The sequence below is a fragment of the Alternaria dauci genome, chromosome 1, assembly GCF_042100115.1.
Source record: "Alternaria dauci strain A2016 chromosome 1, whole genome shotgun sequence".
Lineage (NCBI taxonomy): Eukaryota > Fungi > Ascomycota > Dothideomycetes > Pleosporales > Pleosporaceae > Alternaria > Alternaria dauci.
Genome location: NC_091272.1, coordinates 6,427,714 through 6,450,444, shown reverse-complemented (window position 1 = coordinate 6,450,444; position 22,731 = coordinate 6,427,714). Strand labels below are relative to the sequence as shown.

The 22,731-nt window shown below is 51.9% G+C and overlaps 10 protein-coding genes across 10 annotated transcripts; 3 read left to right on the top strand and 7 right to left on the bottom strand.

The window, feature by feature from the left end:
- Nucleotides 1-1,393: 1,393 nt before the first annotated feature.
- ACET3X_002004 (uncharacterized protein) lies at nt 1,394-2,218 on the bottom strand (the record flags this gene model as incomplete). Its single annotated transcript, XM_069447359.1, has 2 exons — nt 1,394-2,034; nt 2,083-2,218. 2 exons carry the CDS (start codon nt 2,216-2,218, stop codon nt 1,394-1,396), a joined length of 777 nt encoding a protein of 258 aa, XP_069312246.1.
- A 792-nt stretch (nt 2,219-3,010) lies between these two features.
- ACET3X_002003 (uncharacterized protein) lies at nt 3,011-3,671 on the top strand (the record flags this gene model as incomplete). The annotated part of the gene is made up of 2 exons (XM_069447358.1): nt 3,011-3,237; nt 3,287-3,671. 2 exons carry the CDS (start codon nt 3,011-3,013, stop codon nt 3,669-3,671), a joined length of 612 nt encoding a protein of 203 aa, XP_069312245.1.
- A 127-nt stretch (nt 3,672-3,798) lies between these two features.
- On the bottom strand, nt 3,799-4,384 carry ACET3X_002002 (uncharacterized protein; the record flags this gene model as incomplete). The annotated part of the gene is made up of 2 exons (XM_069447357.1): nt 3,799-3,888; nt 3,947-4,384. The coding sequence occupies 2 exons, from the start codon at nt 4,382-4,384 to the stop codon at nt 3,799-3,801; spliced, it is 528 nt and encodes a 175-aa protein (XP_069312244.1).
- A 1,895-nt stretch (nt 4,385-6,279) lies between these two features.
- ACET3X_002001 (uncharacterized protein) lies at nt 6,280-6,858 on the bottom strand (the record flags this gene model as incomplete). The annotated part of the gene is made up of 1 exon (XM_069447356.1): nt 6,280-6,858. One exon carries the CDS (start codon nt 6,856-6,858, stop codon nt 6,280-6,282), a length of 579 nt encoding a protein of 192 aa, XP_069312243.1.
- Nucleotides 6,859-7,036: 178 nt separating this feature from the next.
- On the top strand, nt 7,037-8,209 carry ACET3X_002000 (uncharacterized protein; the record flags this gene model as incomplete). Its single annotated transcript, XM_069447355.1, has 2 exons — nt 7,037-7,247; nt 7,299-8,209. 2 exons carry the CDS (start codon nt 7,037-7,039, stop codon nt 8,207-8,209), a joined length of 1,122 nt encoding a protein of 373 aa, XP_069312242.1.
- A 691-nt stretch (nt 8,210-8,900) lies between these two features.
- ACET3X_001999 (uncharacterized protein) lies at nt 8,901-9,634 on the top strand (the record flags this gene model as incomplete). Its single annotated transcript, XM_069447354.1, has 4 exons — nt 8,901-8,951; nt 9,007-9,174; nt 9,225-9,567; nt 9,618-9,634. The coding sequence occupies 4 exons, from the start codon at nt 8,901-8,903 to the stop codon at nt 9,632-9,634; spliced, it is 579 nt and encodes a 192-aa protein (XP_069312241.1).
- A 303-nt stretch (nt 9,635-9,937) lies between these two features.
- Nucleotides 9,938-11,001, bottom strand: ACET3X_001998 (uncharacterized protein). The gene has a single exon (XM_069447353.1). The coding sequence runs from the start codon at nt 10,915-10,917 to the stop codon at nt 10,033-10,035; it is 885 nt and encodes a 294-aa protein (XP_069312240.1). The 5' UTR covers nt 10,918-11,001; the 3' UTR covers nt 9,938-10,032.
- Nucleotides 11,002-11,346: 345 nt separating this feature from the next.
- ACET3X_001997 (uncharacterized protein) lies at nt 11,347-12,310 on the bottom strand (the record flags this gene model as incomplete). The annotated part of the gene is made up of 1 exon (XM_069447352.1): nt 11,347-12,310. Exon 1 carries the CDS (start codon nt 12,058-12,060, stop codon nt 11,347-11,349), a length of 714 nt encoding a protein of 237 aa, XP_069312239.1. The 5' UTR covers nt 12,061-12,310.
- Nucleotides 12,311-15,670: 3,360 nt separating this feature from the next.
- Nucleotides 15,671-16,932, bottom strand: ACET3X_001996 (uncharacterized protein; the record flags this gene model as incomplete). Its single annotated transcript, XM_069447351.1, has 3 exons — nt 15,671-15,675; nt 16,179-16,532; nt 16,596-16,932. The coding sequence occupies 3 exons, from the start codon at nt 16,930-16,932 to the stop codon at nt 15,671-15,673; spliced, it is 696 nt and encodes a 231-aa protein (XP_069312238.1).
- A 717-nt stretch (nt 16,933-17,649) lies between these two features.
- On the bottom strand, nt 17,650-22,551 carry ACET3X_001995 (uncharacterized protein; the record flags this gene model as incomplete). The annotated part of the gene is made up of 4 exons (XM_069447349.1): nt 17,650-18,000; nt 18,050-18,629; nt 18,679-22,264; nt 22,353-22,551. 4 exons carry the CDS (start codon nt 22,549-22,551, stop codon nt 17,650-17,652), a joined length of 4,716 nt encoding a protein of 1,571 aa, XP_069312237.1.
- Between the last annotated feature and the right edge of the window lie 180 nt (nt 22,552-22,731).

Genomic DNA, 22,731 nt, shown 5'->3' with positions numbered 1-22,731 from the left:
CAATCTGGCACCCACGATGGCCAGTCTATAGATGACTGAGAACCGTAGCGAATCCAGGACAAGACCCTAAAGTCGTGATGCTTGGAGAGAAGTTTCGCTGCCACTCTGCGATAGCATTCCATAGTTGTAGTATCATAGTCGGGGTCAATAAAAGGCTGACGATTTGCAAGGTCGCACTCAAGTGTCTCCAGCCCTAGTAGCCCATAGATTCTGTCCTTTGGTTCACTGAACGCCAAGTCTCTGGTTAAGAAAAGCAGACGGAGAAACGATTGCCGTGGGCGGTTGGATTGACGTGATTCCCCACATACTCGAAAAAGACAGAGGCAAGTGATCGTCCCCAAACCTGTCTTGTGGGCGTATTCCAAAGCGACACAGTTACACGCGATACCCAGCCACTCGAAGCCGATTTCGCCGTGGCCCCAAAACACTGACGCTGAAGTGCTCAATGCCACCTCCTGGACTACCCATCCCCGGCCAAACCAAGGTAAGCTGCAGATGCGTTCCAGAGCTTCAACAACGACATCAGCAACCTCGGATGAGTCTACTTCACGAACGCTAGTTACATCTACATCACGCCATCGGTACAGTATGTCGGGCGTCGGTTGCGGGAGTTCATCCAAGCCTCCGAATGTACCAAAGCCATCTTCTTCACGAACAAATCGGCATATGGCATTCAGGGAATCTTGGACTACTTGGTCATCATCGTGTTGCAGCCACACCAGTACCCGATCAGCTTTTGTGTAAATGAAGCTCATCAGCCGCACCTGTAATGTTTTTTCATCGTCATCGGCTTGATTAATGCATAGTGCATCGGCCCAGAGCGTCCTTGTAGTGTCGACGTATCGGAAACGCTGAAGAGCCTCGAACAGGCTGCGTGTTGTGGTGACGGCGCATCCGTTGCAAGTGACTGGTTTCCAGTCGTTGGGGTCGCCCCAGGCGTATGAGATTGCTTCGTAGTGGGGGTTGTCGTCGTCCAAATGAACTGTCCTCAGGTAACAACTGACAGGCTCGTCCCAGGTGCCGGGAGCGAGATCGAGAACTCTAATGCTGCCACCCTGTGATATACTGTCATACTGCAGTGGTTGCTGTGCGTCTCGAGACGTTGAAGAGCTCTGAGCCTGATCGATAGACCCATGTAAGTGGTTATCGAAGTGTTGCGTGGTTACGGTAACGTCGTCCATGGCTTTGGTGTGGAAGCTGTGTAGAGACCATGCGGCCGCGGCCAACTTCAGTCTCTTTGGAGCTGTAGCGAAAGTGTGCATAGGGTGTGAAGATGAGAGAGATGACAGGCACTGGATCAGGCTGAAGCGACGTGCTGCGCCACCACAACCCCGCACCCTTCTAGCAGCGTCGGTGTGCTGACAGCAGCTTTGTCAGACAAGAAATCTGCATCTCATATCAAAGCACCAGAGTTCAGCATGACCTCCTCCTTCCGGCGTCGCGCCTCAAGCTTCTTCTCTCTTTGCGCATAGTACGCCTCCCTCGCCAGCCTATGCTCCTCCTTCTTGACCTCGTATTCGGCCTTGCGCCTTTCATATTCTCGTTCTTTCTTCTCGTCGGCCTTTATTTTTTGCTTAATCTTCTTGTGCTCAGCTGACGAGATATGCCATGGCCGCGACAAGACCGCCTGCTTGAACGCGGCGGTTTCGGCCCAAGCTCGTGCTTCTTCGTCAGTCGTCGCAATGACTGAGATGCGCTGCAGCTCAAGCTGTTTGTTGCCCCTGAACTCTGATATTGTGCATTTTGCCTTGACGACAGAGCCTATGTCTAGTGGCTGACCATCTACCACGACTTCGAAGATGCCCAAGCGGCTGATGATGTTCAGATTGCTGACCTTTGTGCCCGAGGACGTGTCTGCGGAGTTCTGCTCGACGGGAGGTGTTCGCACAATCTTCAGCTCGATGGTCGCGCCGCTTCCGTCGTCGATGGTGAGACCGGTATATCTGAGACTGATCTCGTCGATGGCTACTACGACGCCCACGATGCGGACATAGCGGATGGGGTGGTTGAGATGAAAGTACAGGCCACGCTGCGCTGCTCAGGTATGTCAGCAACAGCTATGACATTTGTCAGAACCACTACCTTGAAACTCCTTCTCAGAACGAAGAGCGTGCACATCCGCAGCAGTGAGCTTCACCCATGTATTGTATGTAGGCGATGCCTTGAAACAATATGCGGGGTATAAGCGATAATGACGCGATGATGCCTGCGTTGACATGTCATATTGTGTAACCAATGCACGAGGTGGGATGAAAGCACAAGGAACGCGACGCGACACATCGCCACCGCTCTGCGTGATCACGTGCCCGCGAGCTTCCCGCTGACTAAGCCTTTTGAGTCCATCGGAAGATCGGCGCTTGTGCGTCAGCCATCCTCATGCACCTCAATACGCGATGCCATCCGATGCAGCCGCTCCCAAGAATTGCGGCTTGTATAATTGCAGGGAAGCAATCAAGGCTTTCGCTGTGCACTGCTGACGCCCAGTGACTTGCCCCTGCTATCTGCTGCCAGCAAACACGATCGGAAGATGGGCAGCAAGCATCTTAGCATGCCTCACAAGGTCCACCCAGCCACCGCAGCCCCATCACACCTCAACACCGCCGTTTTGCCATCATGCCCGATTACGAGCCTGTGCAAAAAGCAGCTAAGTCGGACCACTTTACCGTGAACTAGACGTCGGTGCCGTCGAGGCTACCAATGATGCGCTTTCCCACTAGGCCGGCATGAAGCTGTCCATGACGAGCTAGCCCAAGATGCAGCAAGCTTGTGGAGCTATCCCAGCTCTCACGAGGGAGCTTCCAAGGCAATCCGGTCAGTCTTAAGGGCAGGGTAACAGCCCGGTATGCGCCCGACTGACTGCTGATTTTGATCTTGCGTCTTTTTGGGGGGCTGTGCCTTTTCGTTGCAATACTAACCCAACAGCATATTCTACTGCTCTCTGTTGTTCGTCGCGGAAGACCTTTGTCGCGCTCGATAGCTCTCGCCGCCAGTCTCTGCGACTACTAGCACTATGATATCCTTTGCGCCATGGAGCCTGCTCGTCGCGACGTTGACATTGTGTGTCGCCGAACCGATCGCAAAGCCTGAAGCTATACCACAGCAAATCTCAAACAACGCGCCATTCTCCGGCGCCGTGTATATCGTAAACCCAGATGGCCAGTCAGTCGTAGCGCAAGACGCAAACTGGTGTCCTTCATCCGCGTCAGTAAGCTGCAGCAATGTCAACCAGCCCAGTTGGTGAGTAGGAATGCGTAAAGGTGGCATAGCTCCTGCTGATCAGATTCAGGTGCTGTCCGTCAGGTTACGAATGCGCCGTCCCAGGCAATTCCAACGGACTCATCGGCTGCTGTCCAAGCGGAAACCAATGTGGAGGCGCGGTAAACGTCGCACAGGTCACGACCGTGACTGTGTACCCCCAGCAGCAAACGGCAGTCGTGTACGCCCCACCACCTCCCCAAACGACCGTATACCACAACCCCGCTACAGTACAAGGCGGCTTCTGCGCTACGATCACAATGGATGGGCCTGATCTACCGAGAGCGGAGCAAGGAGGATGCGGCACAATATTGATCGTTGCGGGAGCACCCAGTCTGAAAGTGCTGGGTGTAGGCGCTGGCGTCGTTGGACTGTTCCTACACCTAGCCCTAGGCAGGATGTTCCCTGGCGCATGAGGAGAGCAAAAATGTACACGGCACGATAAAAGACATGATACCTGTTGTAATGAATTTACGAATTACGAGTTTACGCGGTACGTTTACGTACTTGGCGCTAGACTACTCGATTTACACGAGGGCACAACTACTGGTTTCCCCTCTGCCTATCCTCTTCATCATTCTTCGGTACACCAACAAACATGGGTACAGTGACAGCATTCAAGTGTCGGAAAGCCTGTACAAAACGTTAGCACAGACCATCTCATTGACAATTCCGTATAGGAGTAACTCACATTAGCAATACTGCCTTCCGGCAACTTCCCATTCCACTTATCCTCAACCTTTGCAATCTTACCCTCTCCATCCAGGTGAATAGCCACCTCACTCTCGATCAACTGCTCCTTCCCCAATCCCTTGATAACATATCTTGTCTTCAAGTCCATCAGAATAGGGTTCCCTGCATCCTTGACCTGGTGGTGGAGCCGCTCAATCTCCGAGAACGCGGACTGCAGTCCGTACCACTGTGCGGAGTACTTGTTGCGGCCCTCGGCAATGGTGATGTTGTCTGTGAAGGTGGCATCGTCGCGCCAGAGGCGCAGTTTGGGTAGCGACGGGCGGCCGGCGAAGAGGTCGAGGACGGAGCCCACGATTTTATTTTGTTCCTCTGAGAGCTTGACGCCGGGGGCGGTTTGGACGTCTTTGGTTTCGATGTTGAGGGTTCCGGTGGACATTTTTGCGGATGAGATTTTTGATATGCTGGATACAGTGAAGGTTGGTTTGGAAATGGTTCGCAGGGTTTGATGTGTGGTTTGTATTGCGAATGGGCGGATGTAAGATAGCATTGTAAGGGGTCTTGATCAAGTTGGATGGAACGGTTATTATAGGTATGTATTCAGACTATGTACTGCACCTGAGGCTTTTTCTTATTATCTGCTTTTGGCCAACCACATGTTTTTGGTACTGCGTCATCATGAGACAGAGGGTTGCATAGGGGTCTAATGTGATCTGGGTTACGCAATTTGGGTGTTGATCGATGCTAGCGATGGCATTTGTTCGATGCGATCAAGTCATGACGCCATCGTTTACTAGATGCGATTTGCGCCAGGCGATCGTTTCGGGTCGGGGGTTGAGGTACGCGGGTTTTAGCGGGGTAGGGGATGGGTTGTCCCGAGTGCCGGTTACCGTTAACGTTGAATTCTGAGATCGTATCTTATCAACTCTTCTCTGTCCAGTCTTCGATCATTGCAGCGCTTTGCGTTCTTAAATAGCTATGTCCTAGCTACATGCGCCGTCACTGACTGTCCTGCCTGGACGTGCACCTTCCTCTCATCCATCGCGTTTCCTTGGCGTCTACAGCACGATACTTTTCGCATCGCAGTCGCAGGTTATGCACTTCTTCGAAAGCTCCGTTCAGCTTTCCTAACGGTAGGGCTAGCTATGGGGCACAAATTGCGTGGCACAGCTGAAGCCAAGATCTATTTTGGCGCTCTCAATCATGACCTGAGGCGTCGCGACCAGCCAGCCAACGTCGCTTGGCCATCACACAAGACGCTTCTTAGACGAAGCAGCTCCTTTAGAGCATAGAATGGGCTAAACTTCGCCCGTTTCTACACTTTAGCTCTGTCTTGCTTACGACTAGGCGGATCCTTTTGGACAGGGATGTTCAGCCCCAAGCCACCAAAGAAGGAAATTCTCATTTCGTTACTGTTTGGTTGGACGCCTGGTAGCATGCTAACCGAAGGATGCTGTCTGGTTGGAAAGGTTTATGAAGCAGGACAACGGCCTGGCGCGTGGAGTCGGCGATGAAGCTACAGCTTGTTGGTGTTTGTGCACATTCTTAGGGCGCGTTTCTAGACTCATCAGCTCAAGTATCGCTCTCAATCGCTATTCCTACTATCAAATCTGTCTGTCCATCATTCCTACATCCAGTATCCAAACGGACATCAGAAATGGCCAGCAGCTCGTCGCCATCCGTCAAATCTAGAGACCAGCGCGTCTTAACACATACACCACTACACAAACGCAAAACAAGCGCATCGAAAGTCGGCGTGGTGTTCAAGTCGCGAACATGGAGTGAACCGAAGTCGAAGCACCACACCACGTCCAAGACGAGACCAGCAACCTCAAACAAGCGAACACCACCAGGTCCTTCGACTTCAGTAACAGCTACAAAGCAACAAAGTCGCTTCGCATCCCTATTCATCTCACTGCTGGCTGTCAGCCCCATGGCTATCGAATACGATGCAGCGGATCAACAGACAATGGAGGCAGCGCAGAAATCATCTGTCGAGACAACGCAACCAGCGCCATCCAAGAAGGCGCAAGCCCGGATATCAGGCGGCATCAGACCATCAGAGATCCGCAAGACTAGGTGGAAGCGATTCAAATACGAGATGGGGTTGAAGATGAGAAGCACCGGGAGAGGGAAACCGAAGGATAGACGGCAACAGGCGCGAGCGGAAGATGTGGAGTTGGAGAACTTGAGAGCATAGGAGTAGGAGATCCAGAGGGAGAGGCAAAGGAGCAGTTGAGAATCAACTGTGCATAATATGTGCATTGTTCGTACCTCTTTCGATGATGAGGATCTACGTCTTTATCTTTAATACCATTCCTAAATTAGGCACACTTACTGCTCATGACCAGCAGTAGCAACACTCAATATCCTCTCTTCCAGCCCGGGTACATGAATGCACTCAATGCCATGCTCCTCCAGCTTCTTCCGCCCCTCGTTCTCGCCCACAAACTTCTCCGGCTCCTTGACCCCAAGATACACCTTTTTGATCTTTTGCTCTCCATCTGCCCCTCTCGTGCGGATAATACGATCTGCGCACGGTAGATTTCCACTTAGACGAAGATTACAAGGCTCCATAGTAGTGTAGATGACAGTGTTTGGCGGTAAAGCCTCGCCGACTCGCTCTTCAGGCAGACCATGTGCTTGAGCGAGCTTCAAGAGACAACATTGCTCTGCGTGCGTGTTTCCTTCGCACTCTAGAGTGTAGCCGCGGGAAAGGATGGTCCCGGTATCTGCATCGACTAACAGGGCGCCAACACGGAAGTTTGACGGTTTTGGTGGTGATTCCTGGGCCTGGTCTAGGGCCAGTCGCATATATTGTACATGGTCGTTGGGATCCGGGCTTTGGGCTGGCGGCACCGGGCCGTCCCAGGTACGCACGGGACCTGTGTCGTAGTCGAATTGGGCTTGCATTTTGAGGGGTGAAGGAGGTGAAGGTGATGTAATTGGCGCACTGGCCAAAAGTAACGGGGAAAAGTGGGTCTGCGCGTTAGCTCCGTGTTAAGTCCGGATTCGTGTTGGTCGCGTCGCGTTCTCACTCAGGCGTCAACCTTTCCACATCAACTTTACTTCCATATCATAACTCAACAACATGGCACGAAGACAGAAGAAAGAGCAGACGCCCGAGGACGAAGTAGAGGACGACTATGTAAACAACGACGAGAGCGAAGGCGAGAACGACATGGATGAAGAAGAGGGCCCGCCAACAATCGACCCGTATGAGGTGCTGGGACTCGAAGTAGAAGCTACCGCCGACGAGGTGAGGAAGGCATATCGCAAAATGGCGCTCAAATGCCACCCAGGTTAGTTCTCTCACATGACAGGCCAGCATGGCATCGCTGAACTCTTCCCAGACAAGGCAGCACCCGACGAGAAGGAAGCCGCCAACAAGGCCTTTCAAGAAGTCGCATTCGCATATGCCGTACTCTCGGACGATCGCCGACGCAAGCGCTATGACCTCACGGGCAGCACAGCTGAGACAATGGAGGACGACGATGACTTCAACTGGCTCAAGTTCTACCGCGAGCAGTTTGAGAATGTCGTCAACGAGGAGGCCATCAACAATGTCGCCAACGAATACAAGGGCAGTGACGAGGAGCGCCGCGATCTGCTCAAGGCATTCAAGAAGGTCAAGGGCAACCTGAACAAGGTCTACGACCTCGTCATGCTGTCCGACATCCTCGAGGACGACGACCGCTTCAGGCAGATCCTAGACGAGGAAATTGAAAAAGGAAACGTCACGTCGTACCCTGCGTACGAAGCCGAGACAGACGATACCCGCCGGAAAGCAAAGGACGCGGAGAAGAAGCGGCGCGAAGACTTTGACAAGAAACAGGCCCGGAAAGAAGCGTCAGGAGCCACAAACGGCAAGACCAAGGCCAAGCCAAAGGCCAAGAAAAGTGGCACAGACGACATGGCAAGTCTAGCGGCTCTGATACAGGGACGACAAAAGGCAAGAGCGGGCAACTTTTTCGATTCGCTAGAGGCAAAGTACGCGCCCAAGTCACGAGGCTCAAAGCGCTCGACGCCCATGGATGAGCCGTCAGAAGAGGCGTTTGAAGCTAATCGCAAGAAGCAGAAGAAGAGCGCGAGCTCGAAGAAGAAGGCCAAGGAGGAGAGTGAAGAGGAGGAGATGGATCTCGACGAGGAGGATATTGGGGATTCTGAGGATGACGAGGAGGAAGAGGAGGTGCCTAAGCTAAAGAAAGCGAAAGGGAAAGCGAAACCCAAAGGACGCGCGACACGGGCAAGGGGACGGGCGTAGTGTTGAAGTTGTTCTTGGGAAGCTTTTGCACATGCAGATGAATGAGCGGCGTTAATTGGGGCGATATAATATACCATAACGGCTTGCATGGCACAGTCTTGGGGGTAAAAATGGGTCTACTCTGGCTGAAGATACTTTGATAGTTTGCAGCGTCGGATAGGGTCTCGGGTCCTGGTTCCAATGGCTCATTCGGTCTATTCGGTGTCTTTACACTCCTCATCTCTTACTTCATACGCTGACGAACATTCTTTGCGCTGACATCCCACCAAGTAGACTTTTGCCTCCTTTCACCCCACCGTCTTTTTCGGCATTTGACCCGCGTCCTCTCTCTCTGCGTCAATCAACCATTGCCTTAATCTTATTTCGATCCACATACAGCCACTAGAAACAACGTGGAGCAAACGACTGAGATTTTTCTTAAGACTATTACGACGACAAGACCACCTCCCACAGAGCAACCTAATTCGCCAGTCGAAAGATTCTGCAATGCTTTACCTCACTCGGCGCTCATACTCACATTCACTCTGTGTTTCCGCGTTTGATACTGCACTATTTCACCTCGTGTCTTTGACTCAAACCGCTTCTCACAAACACCAATCTCTTTCGTCTTCTATACCTCTTGTCGCCAACCTCTTCTACTTCCTGGCTGACTCCGTCGCGATCTAACCCAAAGACCGTTCATATTAACAAAATGGCAGATACCACTCCAGCTCCTAGCCTGCATACCCCCACAGCGAGGAAGGTGAGTCTAGCTTCCTGACGCTAAGGAGCAAGCAACGATGTGCTGACACGAGTAGGGTCCTGTCACCTTGTCGCCCAGCTCAAAGGGCCCTGCGAAAGCACAGCAAGAGCGTAAGAACTCGGATCCTCAAACTCTGCCCACATTCGTCAGCCAGCAGCGGCGTGAGAGTGCTGCTGCAAAAGGTCCTATCCTGGCAGGCAATAAGCGGAAGGTCGAAGACGAGGTAAGACCAGGTTCAGCATATGTTTAGATACAGGACTGACCTCATTACAGGAACACACGTCGGCAACAGTATACCACCAGATCAAAGCCGAGGGAGCAGACCAAGACACCACTCACCCAGGCCTACAATCCAGCTCGCAGTCAAAGAAACCGAAGATCCCCTCGCTCAAACCCGATGTCGGTCTTGCTCAAGAACCCACAACAACGACCCCATCCCAACCGCCCTCTGCCACGTCCATACCTCAAACAACCATGTTCCTCCACCACATCCTCACCCTCCACACCTGGCTCATACCTCATCCCGATGCCTACATCATCTCCGCCAACATCGACGACATCGCACACGCAATGTGGCAATCTGCCTTTGATCAAGGCCCCATGCTAGCCCGCGCCTGTCAGTACAGTGCCATGTTCTCGCCGCTCAAATTAGCTGCGTTGGCAAAGTTGAATTTCTTGCCTAGTTGGTGGTTTTTCAGGGAGGTGGTGGTCAAAGAGTTGCCGGCGATCATCGGAGAGCGGAGCGTGGATGATGGGGAGATGCAGGAGGTGTGGAGGGAGGCTGTGAGGTGGTGCACGGGGGTTCTGGCCGGGAGGGGAGGTGTGGGAGGTGTGGAGAGAGGGAATATGTAGGTGGGTTGTGGAGATGGGTAGACGGATTTGTGAGATGGAAATGGTGGTGATTGGTGGCGGTTCAGGACTTGTTTCATGGGACTTGATGAAGCAGTATACGTTCGTGGTTGAAATGATGGGCAGAGACTGACAGTCGGGAACACGCTTTCAATGGTCCACAACGTTTTCTCGTAGATGTCTGACTGTGCAACAGAAAAAGCTAAACTACAATGATATGCCGATACTACCGTCACGACTCAGCCGCGCTAGACTTCCCATCAAGTATCTTCTGAGCCTCATCCGCCAACATCGCTGCCGTTCGACGCATCAACTGGGGACCAACGCTGATCCTCGCAACACCGATATCTTCCAACTCTTTGATGGCCAAACCATTCCCACTCGTCATGTCCAGAATAACATTCAACCTTCCATCAAAAGCCCGACATACTTTTCCGACTTCATCCCTGCCCCACCCCTTCCTGCTCGGCCCACCCCAAACGAAAACATTACTGGCGCCAGCATCCAAATATGCCTGTCCACGCTTAATAACATCGTCAATACCAGAACCCGCAAACAACGCATCTGTACGCGCATTAATAACGAAATCTGGCACACCACTATCCCTAGCAACCACCACCGCGCAGCGTATCCGTCTACACTGTTCCTCAACACCATACAGCCCACCAATCTCCCGCCCATAGTCCTCAAGATTGATACCCACCGCACCCAACTCGATAACGCGTCTCACACCCTCCTCCAGCTCATCCCCAAACCCGTCTTGCAAATCCACAGTCAGCGGGAGGTCGTGTGCAGCTGCTACTCTGGCAATCGACTCTACAGCACGCAAGTTGACATCGAGCGTCAGGTCGTCGTCGGAAAGGCCAGACGCGGCGGCGATGGCGGCACTGGCTGTTGCGAGTGCTTTTGTGCCGGGGAGAGCGGCGACGGCAGATGCGCTTATGGCGTCCCAGATGTTTGTTAGGACGAGGGGTTTGCCTGGTGTGTGGAGGGCTCGGAGGCGTTGTGCTTGGGTGTTCGAGGGTTGGGACGGCATGGTGGGCTGAGTGGTTGCTGGGAAGCTTGCAGTGAACTTTGTGCAGGGTTTGGGAGGTGGTTGGGCTGTGGCTTTTGACATGTCGTTCGACCCAATACCTGTAGTTACTAATATCAGCGGTCTCTTATTGCTTTCAAACTGGCCATTGAGATGTCTAGATCTTACTGTTGCCTGAAAGATGGCGCAATGGCCATTGAGTTTGTGGACCATTGGGATGCGACAGTGAGTCATTGCCGTCAGTATCCGGCTTGACCCACCTATGGGATAGTTTCTCCGAGTATATTGATAGGCTTGAGCAAGCTATGCAGTGCCACGGCCTATGCAGAATTCCAGATGCAGGCGGTTCGGCTGGACTTGTCTCTTTAGGAAAGGCCTCAGGTACAGAACACTGATGCAGAACAAGGCAATAGATGGGCTCAACAGAAAGGGAAATGTCGCCTGTAGGTTGTCCTGTTGTAGGAGAGTGTTGTGGAGGATTTAGATATACGATACATGATACGAACTGTTTCATTACGATTCCCTCAACTGCTGCAACGTCTTCTTCTGTCTCCCGTCCTTGTCAAAGTTATCCGCATGTAACCATTTCTCCATAGCGCTCTTGACATGATCCCACTCTGAGTCTAGGATAGAATACCAATTGGTATCGCGATTGCGTCCCCTGACAATCATGTGCTGCCTGAAAGTACCCTCGTACTTGAACCCCAATCGTTCTGCAGCTCGGCGCGACGGGTGATTGAGGCTATTACACTTCCACTCATATCTTCTGAACCCAAGAGTTTCAAAAACATACTTGGCGAGGAGATACATGGTCTCCGTAGCGGCGCATGTGCGCTGCAATGCGGGCGTGTATTGTGTGTTACCCACCTCAATGACGCGGTTTGGAAGATCCATCCGCATCAGATCCACCATTCCTACTGGCTTGCATTTTCCGTCTTGGGGGTTGTTCCGAAGGATGGTGTAGGTCCAGGGATGCGTTGTTGCTGCTTTTACTGCGAGGCTAGTCCGGAGTTCTTCAACGGACTTGGGATGCTTGTCGAAGATGAAGTCGAACAGCGATGCGTTGGTGTCTCCTTTGATGAGCTCGTACAAGTCTGTCGCATGGTCTGGATGTACGGGAACAATGGTTGCGTACTGGCCAACGAGCTTAATGTCGTTGCTGGGGGGCGTAGCAGGTGATGCTGGCACTACTCGCCCAAGGCGCTCGTCGTCCGTGGAGTCAGACATATTATCTCAAGAAAGTGTTTGGCACGTTACTAAAAAGATGAGATACAAGCAAGTATTTGGGTTCAAATACTACCGGAGAGACTGAGTCAAGGGCGCAGATCTTCGTATGACTGACTGCTCTGGAGAATGGTGGGGCGGCCTACATTGCGCCGATGAAAGCGTCTGTGGCGGCTAAGGGTATTGTGGGACGCTACTGCGATTGTTGCCGACAACGCATCTGGTACTCCACGATATCAATCTCAGTATTAGGAATGTTTCTACGACCGTTGAATTGATGCGACCAAGATCGTTGGGAGGGGCTGTAATGACTCAGCTACGCTAAGTAACGTCTGTGCGCACCCAACGAGCCAAGTCAGCCAACGAGCCACGCGTACCGCGCATCATCGTGTGTCGTCCCATCTTCAACGCGTCATAACTCCACCACCATGGACCTAATTTAAGAAGCGATTAAATATTTAGATTCGCAAGAGTCTAGTGATAAACTTTCGTACTAACAAGTCGCGAAAAAATTCAGAGTTAATCGAACGACGTTATCGCGGAGGCATAAGGGATCACAACACTCCTGGCACGACGAGGCGCGCAAGCGACAACTACTTAACCTATAATAAGAGTATAAACTTATATTATATATAGAAAGATATATAAGGCGAGGCTTACTACCTATATAAGAGATAATATAAAATTTCGCGTTAATAATTATAAAGTAGGAGGTTTCCTAAAGCTAAGTTACCTAGTTTCTCTATCGCCACGCCGATGAGCTTACTATTAAATAGAGCACCTAAATCGATTATGATAGGTATAAAGCTAACTCGCCGTTTAAATATAAGCTATACTTTAACTTATTATATTTAAAGATGTAAGAATATAATGTTAAAGAGCGCAACACATATAATATGGATAAGAAAGGCTTCTACGTTAGAGTAGTAAAGCGTAGTAAACGTGTCTTCTCTAAGGCCTTAATTAAGTCTAAATTAGCTCTATAAGATAGTAATCGTAAATAGATAACGCTGCTAGCTTGCGTATGCGCTTCTGGAGAGGTATTACCGCTAGCTCTTATGTACTAGGGCACCTCTGGCATTCAATTAGGATGGGTGGACGCTGTAGAGGCTAGGAAACACGAGGTTTTCTTCTTAAACTTAGAGACGGGATAGAGTAACAACGACATAGGTTTGGTATAGCTTAAATAGGTTTTTGAACGCTTTACGAAGTAAAAAGCGCGTTATAACTACTAGCTTTTGATCCTTAATGGCTACGGCAGTTATCTCACGACTAACTTTATAGATTTTTGCGATAGTAATCGCATCCTCTTGGCTGTGTTTCCACCTCATTTAACCTACAGCTTATAGCTGCTAGATATCGTCGTCTTTGCGCCTCTTTTAAAGTACTACTCCTGTGAACTTGATCGTTACCTCTAGCGTACGCAGGGCATCACGAGAATCACGAAACGTGATTTTTTTAAGAACTTTTGGCCCGCGTGGACCTCTGCAACCACGCCGGAGATTATTAAGAAGAGTTTTTAAGCTACAGGCGTGTAGCTGATAGATATAGAGGTTATTCTAAAACGCTTCAACAACCGCACTTCGCGATAAGATAAAGCTTTAAAAATTAGTTAACACGGCGATGGCGATAGCTAGAGAGAGCTGCGAAAAATTTACGACGCTACAGTACCTAATAAGGCGACTCTTGAAGCCTAGCAGCTTAAGGCTTTATTACACTCGCTATAGGTACAAAACGAACTACTCTACTATAAGAACTAAGGTCTGCAACAAGCGGTTATAGTGAGAGAAAAGCGCACTAAGAAGAGCAAGACTATAGACCTTCAATAGCATAAGGAGTACTACGGCGGCGCCGTCTTCTAGTCTCTAAGAAAGCTTTGCGAAGCCCGCGAGCGCGAGCGCGTAAGACTAGACGAAGCTAAGCAACTATAACTCTAAAAAACCTAGGATAGACAGCTAAAAGCGGCGGTAACAGTATACAAAAAGCAGCTTTAATAAGAAGCGCGGGTTGCTTAACAACAGGCTAAAATACAGCGTGATAGCGAGCGAAAAGCGCGGGCTAAGGAACTGGCTACGCAACGGGCGCTTAAAAAACAGTAACGCAACACTGTAACCACAGAAAAATCTCGCGATATAGTAAATAAAGGTAAGCGAAAAGCCTTATACAAAGCAGCAAAAAATCTAATAAAGCGTCGTCGTGTTGCTGCTGCATTAAGTTGGGCTGACGCTGGTCCGCTAGCGGCGTCTCCCCCACCTAAAAACAGCGCGCGCGGCCGCCAAATTAAGATACTAGCGAGATATAAGTAGTGTAAACGATGCGCAAGCCTCTATATAGCAATACACTAAAAAATCTCACGATAATAGCTTTTTAGTAGGCGTCTACAGCCTCATTTTTCTATCGTCAACTTGCTGTTAAGGTGGCTCGTTGGCTGACTTGGCTCGTTGGGTGCGCACAGACGTTAGGCGCGAGTGCAGCTCACTCCGATCCTCAAATAGACACTGCAACCCCAATACTCCGCATTAACGGAATCTTCAGTTGATACAGACGCGAGGCTGTAACACATATCAATCTCAGAACACCTGAGTATCTTCTGTTGCCCGATTGGAGACCATGAATGCTGGCGGCCCCAGCATCACTCCTTCGCTGCTCAGAACATCACTCTCCATGGCTCTTGATTCCTTCGACATCCCGGAAATAGCGCCTTGATGTATCGTTGTCAGAACGACTGTCCACACGCTTTGAAGTATCTATCGACAAGTCGCAGATTGGTAATCGTAAAAGGAAAGGCTTCATCACTTGATAACTGATGCTGTGTCACCCCCACTAAAACCTCGGACTACCTAGTCTCATACCCCCATCTCTCCGTAAACACACGACCACGATGCCCCGAGCCATCAACCCCATTGTTTTCAGCTCCCCTCTCTTTCCCGCACACTGGGGTCTATGGATCTCCCACCTCTTGTCCGATCTGCATGGCACCGGAACCTACATAAACGCGACCGGCGACGCTGCAGCCGGTTTTACTATAGAAATCGAGCGCAACTACAAAGTCGGCGCCGATGGTCGCCGGTATCAGCTGCTGCCTCTGGGTGACGTTGCAGACGAGCACGTTGTTGATGTGCAGGAAGATGGAAGTTGGTCCGTTGACCAGATTGCGAGAGATAGACTTGAAGAAGTCGTGCTTGGGGTAGAGCCACCTGGACCGAGTCTGGTGGCTGCTTCTGGTGACGGACCAAGAAAGAGAAGAGAGATAAAGAATTGTCAGACGTGGATACGCGATGCGGTTAAAGCGCTTGTGGAAGCTGGGGTTATGGACCACGCAGCCATGCAAAATGTAGAAAAGGCTCCTAAGAATTAAATCAAAGGCGTGACGGAGGCACGGAGGCTTGAAACTTCGGTATGACCTTGTGAGTACCTTCTTGGGTTCTAATATCGAGTAGAGCTTGTGGGAAGTTTCTCCGGAATGGTAGTCACGTAGCTATAATAGAAGGCGCGATGCGGATCGAGGCGACGCAAGGCTATATCGATCACTAGCGCGTCTATTGCACTATCCAGGAAGATCAAAGAGTACCTGTCCCAACTGGGATTTGTTCTGCACAATTCGATACAGTTGTTAGCCTGCAATTTTGGGTAATCGGATTCGTTGAGGCTGGAGACCATGCAGAGAAGCCATTCCATGTAGAGTGGAATCTTTGATGATAACATACTTCTTCTCCTATACGATCTCGCTCGTTGCCATCCATCCTTCTACTAATATCAACAGCAACAAAGAATACAACCGCTCCCATTATTCACAAAGCCACCTACTCCACAACCCACCTACCAAATCTTCGGCACAAACATCGGCGTCTCCCTCTTCCACCTCTGATAATCCTCACGATTCCCATACCTCTTATCATACTTATTCTCACTCAACGGCACCCCACTAACCTTGAGCAACAAAAAGCTCACAAACGCCGGACTCGCCGCACACATACCCGCGACCAGCACCTGCGCACCCAACCCCCCACTCAGCCCGAGCGCCGCCTGCGCCGGCTGCCTCACCAGCAATCCCGCCGCCGCAATCGCAATACCACTCCACAGCGTCGCCTCACCAAAGTAATTCGGATGTCTCGACTTACTCCACAGGCCATGTGTCAGGAACTCTTCTGAATGCTTCTTTTGCTTCTTGCCCTGGACCCATGCGTCTTTTTGGCGGTCGGCGACGACTTCGAAAGTGAGGCCGAAGACGAAGATGGCGAGGCCGAGGATATCGGTCAGATACGGTTTTGAGGATACGGCTTGGCTGAGCAGAGAGGTGGCGTAGGCGGAGCGCGGAACAGAGTTGATGAGGATGACGGGCAGAGTGCACAGCGAGACCCAGGTTGCTTGGGCGAAGAAGGCGACGAAGAATTTGGAGGGCGAGGTGCGGATCGAGTCGAAGCGGCTGTCTTTTCCTTCATCGCTTTGGATGCGCTTGTAGAGGTAGGAGCCCACTGCATCGTTGTTAGCATTCTTGTTTTTGTATTTCGATTTGCTCGTTATAGGAGAGCTCGTACATCTCGAGGCCCACACCCCTACCGCAGCACTCAATAGCGCCTGTCTCCACCACCACGTCCCTTGTCCTAGCCCCTGGCTGCTGAAATACTCTGTTATTCCTCCTGTAATCGTGCCAGCGGCTCTTGCGCGCATATAGGGCAAGACTAGACTGAGCGCTGTACAAGACAGGTACGTGAAGCTCCCAGAGAGATCATAGTAACGTTCTGTCTGCGCAGCAATAGAAGGAACAGCGACGGCAGCTTGAATACCATACGCAAGCGCAACGGAGGGAACAAGGGTGCGTAAGAGCGGGTTCTTGAAAGCCGTTGCACGGAGGAGAGTTTGTAAGAGTGTCATGGTGTATGTTTGTTTAGACAACAATAACAAAAAAGAAAAGATACGAGCTCTCGTTCACCGACGGGACTTGAGCATTGATATATACTCCCCACCAGATCATGAAAAAGATCTGTTTCCTTTATGCATCTAAAACCATCGTGAAGGCCTAACCAACAAACACACTTCTTTCGGTTGTACATCCGGCGCATACCGTGGTTCCAAAATGTCTGGCGATCTAGACTCGTAGTCAGGATCGATGCCGTCATGTCTCGCTTACCCTCCGCCTTTACAGGGGTACGGAGGTTCAAGCTCCCGGATAGCGCGTGCAATGCACGACAACTCGGTGCGATCGGACGCCGGCGGATCCGCGTACACAATACGAGATCCTGCTTACGTGCATAAGAATGCAGATGTTGACGTAGAGTATCAATGTGGCCTGAAACGCATGCAAGATCTGACTTGGCAGGGATTGTGCATGTGAAGAAGCCCAGGGGCATATCGATGATCTTCGCTGATGGGTTCAGGGTTCGCGCTGCATGTGAAAAAAGACGCCCATGCAGGTATTGTACCCAGCCATGCAATCATAAACGCATCCACCAACCTCACCAATATACAAGGTCCTTGAAAAAAACAAGCCAGCAAAGCCAGTAATAGCACAACACGAGCCCAATCCGCTTCCTCTCCCCTCAATCACCCCATCATTCCTAAAAGGTGTCGACTCCCACTCTTCTTGAGACTCTATCTCCGGAACGCAGTCTCAACCTCTTTAACTCCCCAATCAATCTCCACCTCTCCACCATACACATCCTGGTTAATCGCAGCCATCCTCTCCACAACACCCTCATAGTACCTCTCGCACTCCTTGAGCACCTTGAACACCAAGTCTTTACTGATGTTCGGATCATCCGCATCGCCAAAGTGCTTGTCAACGCGCTTCTTGAGGGCCTCGATGCCTTTGCGGATCTCCTTGGCGTCATGCGAGTGCACTAGTTTCTTGAAGACGGAGCGCGAGTGCGAGGAGCGTTGGGCGATTGCCTGTGGAGAGGCGCCGGGTTGGGATAGTAGAGTTTCGGTTGATTCGATGAATTCCTGCATTATTAGATATACTCATAGCATTGAAACGATGAGGAATACTTACCAAAAGTTTCCCAAGCGGTCTCCGAATAACCGCATCCACGTAAAGACTCATGTGCTCACTATACTCGTCGTTCGCCTTGGTCTTCCAGAAGTCCAAGACCGCCACGGTGCGCGCATCCACTTCTTCCATGTAGTGGTTCATGTTTTCGATAAGCAGGATGTGGTAGTTGAGCGCCTCTTTGTCTTCAGGGTCACCTTGGCCCTGACTCGCCATAACAGTAGGAGATTCTTTCGCAATGACTTTCAAGCTCTCGAACATGGCTTTGTTAATACGGCTATATGCGTCGTTGACCATTCGCCGGATTTCCAACTGATCGCCGCCTTCGGCAGCAGAGGGCAGCATGTTTTCGATCGCAATGGAGAAATGGGGGAAGGTCTTCATAAAGGAGATTACGCCCTTGCGTTTCTTGATCTTGACTTTTGTGTCCTCGATGGCGCGGATTTGCTCGTCTAGGAAGCGGTTGAACAGGCCTTGCAGTCGCTCATGTATCTTTTGTAGGTTTCTTGTTAGGAAATCTTGGTTTGTTTCCTCAATGTCGAGGAGCTTGCGGTCGACCGCACAAAGTATGCCTACACCTTGCCTGCGAATGGTTAGTGAGTCTGAAATGTTATCATAATGCTAAGACTTACAAAGGATCGGCTTTTGTAGCCCAGTCGACAAGACTCTGTATCTCAGCAGGCCAGAACGAGAAAATCTCTTCCATGACTCCAGTTACGTGCTTCGCCATGGCGCGGTCCGCCTCAAACTGCTTGCGGATCCAAAGGTTCGGCCCGCGGCGAGCTTCTGGGGGTGCTGCTTGAACCGCCTCGGGGAAGTCGAGCGTATCAGTTGAAGTGGCGTGGAAGAACTCGGTGATGAAGTTCTGCTCTGTCAAAAGTACAGGGCCAGTGTCTTCCAGCACCCTGGCGAAGACATTGAAAGCGTAGAATTTGCCGTCTTGAGCGGCTGGCTTCGCCTTGCCTTCCTTCTCCCCGGAAGCCGATCTCAGGCCACGAGCTAGGGTCTGACTTCGCTTAACGGTCAGCTTCCTTGCCGCGCCCAGAGTACTCGTGGTTGTTTCTGGCTCTTTTTCTTGCGCGGTAAAGAGCAGATCTTGTTCCTCGCCAGTTGGCTTCCTTGCAAACCGTCTCCATGCCAAAATGTTGTCACGAACCTCCTGTTGATATAACTGCGCTGCTTGCGTCTGGTACATTCGGAGTAGTGAGTCCCATGCAGCCCTGTCAATTTCTTTCGCGAAAAGCATGACTGGGCTCAACATCCACAACTCGCTTCGACCTGCGTCGTGGGCTTCAACATTCCTCCGTAAAGACGGTTCAGAGCCTTCATCCAGTCTCGAAAGTGCGTCTTTTGTCGACAAGAAAGCTGCACCGAATGTGATTTCCATATGCTTCTTCAACCTTTCCAAGAACATGGCGCCCTCGCCAAGGTACCTGTCTCGTTTCTCTTGCAGGGCCTGCATCGTTGCCAAGTCGCTATTGCCAAACCCAGGTCCACTGGTGATTGTACCTGAACGAGCTCCGGCAACGAACGCAGGGTCGATGGTGATGAGCGCTTTGTAGAGAAGAACCAAAGAAGACTCGATATCCTTCAGACCGTTGATCTTGCCTATAGGAGCACGTCTCAACGGCTCCAGTTGGTCGGAAGTGATTGAGATCGTGTCAACAAGCTGCTGGAGCTCGTGTTGCAGTAGTCGCTGGTTCGCAGTCTGCACCTGCAGACCTTGACTTTGCGCTTCGATGAAAGCGATGTCATCGTTCAAGCTGCTCAACTCAACGTTGTACAAGGTAAGTAGACCTTCAAGCTCGTCGCATTCTGCGATTGCGCGGTCCAACATGCGCTCAACGGCCTCTACGCGATCGTCCTTTTGCTCCAGATGATTGAGCCAACTCCCTGCTTCGACGCGGGCAATCTCACGTTTGATGTCATTCTCCAGGGCCTCGATGTGCTTGGAAGAAAGCTCGTTATTCCCCCATCCAAGCTCAGACAAGATACTTTCGAATTCCAAACCTCGTTCATCGATGATACTGGGATCTATGCCGAGCTTCGATATGTTTACAATCTGCTGGTTGGATCTGCGCTTCTTTCGGCGGACTTCCGGCTCGGGCTCGACCGTTCTTGATGCTGCCTTCTCTGGAGGTGGCGGAGCGGGTTGCTCCTCAACCTCTCGGACAGCACCACCATCTATATTGGTGGGCGGGCCAGATACCGTCACGGACGGAACTACCTCAGTGCTAACCCGCAGTTGCTCTGTGGGTTTTGTCTCTGGCGTAGGCTTAGGGGGTTCTTCGAGCTTCTTCTCGACTTCTTCTTTGGGAGTTTCTCTGGGCGTTGTCCGCTGAGGCACAAACACAGCGTTAACACCATCCGCTTCATCAGATGTCTTCGTCTCCTTATTGAATAGTTTTGCAGCAGCTCCGCCGGCACGGGGCTTGAATGCACCTGCCGCTGCTGCTGCCTTGCGGAACTTGTTTGCTGGACTGTCGCCGACCAAAGTCTTCTTGACCATCGGTCCAAGGCCAGGGCGCTGCGACCCTTCGTCTCCTGACTCATAGGGCATCGAGTTGGTGCGCTCGACAGGTGCAGGCTGCTCAGGCGTAGTGGGTTGTGCTACAGGTGCCGATGCTACTGGCGACGCTATTTCGTCCGGTGGGGATGCTTGTGGTAATGGCGCTATCGGTACCTGCGGAAGTGGTGCTGTGGGGGGTGGCGTAGGCTGTGATGGCGGAGGCAGTGTTTCTGCTGGAGGTGCGGTGTTCTCCTGAGAAACAGGCTTCAATCTCTCTGGTATTTCTTGAGGTCGTCTCCGTGGTGGTACTTCGATTGGTGGAGCGGGCGAGCCAGACGGCGTATGGAAAACGGAACGTGGCTCTGTGCCTTGGCTATCCACGCTTCGTTGCGACATCTGGGATGGCCGCGGTTCCATGAGCGGCCTCCTCCTCTGGGGAGGTTCTTCTGGAGGCATGTCATCGTTTCGAGTGAAGTTTGAACTCGCGTTGCTTTGTGCAGTACCAGGTCTTCCAGCGCTCTGGGCTGTCCCAGGTCTGAGCCCCCTGGGGGACGGATCTCTCCTGGGAGAGGGGTACCCGTTCTGTCTGCGTGGGTCTGGTGGCGCAATATTCGGAACTGCGCCATCCATGGAAGGCTCGTCAAGGGATCTCTCTGATCGCTGAGATTGCGCATCGTCGCGTGGCGGCGGCGGTCCACGTCCGGGACTGAGACTTGCTGGGAGATTGCCTGAATCCGGTGTTCGTGGTCGACTGGCGAATTCAGAAGTTGAGGACTGTGGTGTGAGGTTCCGCGACGCAAATTGTGGTACGGGTGCGAGAGGGCTGGATGCTTGGCCAGGGCGAGGCCGGATGCTATCACCGCTAGGTCTGGAGCGGATGCTTGGGTCCATAGACCGCTTTTGGCGAAGATCGGGCATAGATGGTGCAGCTTGAACTGAATTCAGTGGCGCAAAAGGCATAGGCCTACGGGCATTGTCCCCAGTGCTCGGTCTGCCCAGCTCGTCTGGCCGCGCCGGTCTCCTCGGGCCATCTAGCGCTCCTGGAGGTCTACGGAAGTTTGGATTTGCGCCAGGTGGGAGAGGCTCAGATGATATAGGCGGCGATTCCCCCGGTCTCCTCAGTGGTGGGCCAGGCGATTTTGGAGGCATGGGCCTTTGATCTGGCGGTCCTGGTCGTCTTTGCGCTGGACTTGAGCCTCCCTGGCTGCCTGCTGCAAATGCTGCCCGTCCTTCTGGTGTTGCCAGATGCGGCTGTCCATTGGTCAGGCTGTTCAGCTCGGTCACGTTGAATCCAGTCAAGATGGGAAAGTCGCCTTTAGTGTACTTGTTGTAGATCTTTACCATACTGCCAATAAAGAACTCCTTCTCTTTCGCCGTGCCAGCTTCCCAATAGTAGGGTTTGCCGATAGTCACGGTAAAGCCCTTTTCTCCGGCCCATAGCTTGCGCTGTGCCTCTTCCTCGTTGGCGGGAACAAGATGTGTGTAGTTCTCGACGGCCGACAGCTCCTCCATGGGCCATGACTTTCCAATGGAGAAGGTGCCATTGGCATTCTCCCTGGCCTTGTGCAGCTTCACTCTGCCCGTGTTTCGCACGGATATCATGATGATTCTGGCCTTTTTGTTGTTCGGAGCGGAATTCGGTGGTGGAGGGGACTGGGGGTAGCTGCCGTCTTCCTGGACGCGGATGTGGGTGATGTAGGACTCTTGGACTGGCGCATGTTAGCTTGCACTGAAGCACACCAAACCAGACGCCAGGGACATATCCCAACGTATGCGGGATTGCAGGTAGAGACGTACGCTGGCCTGAATCATCCGTCTTGGAGAAGCAGCTCTCGGTGATTCTCTTCCGCTCGTCGTCGAATCGCTCGGCGCGCGACATGCCCGAGGGTGTAGAGCTCGTGGCAGAAGGAGCGCCCCTCGAGCTGCCAGGTGGACGCGGTGCAGGAGCCCGAGGGTCCCCCGCTCCATTCGTGTAGTTGCGTGGCCTCCCCTCCATCTTGGTATGAGGCTATCCACGAAGCCTGTTTGGTAGTTGATCGTATGCGTCCAAGGTGCGCCGATTACTGCCGCCGGGCGCTAGCGAGAGGGCCTCTGAGAGCTGCCATGAATCGCAGAGGGCAGGAAATGAGTGTTGCGATGCCGGGGCGGTAGGGCGTCGACGAGTGGAAGCGGTCGT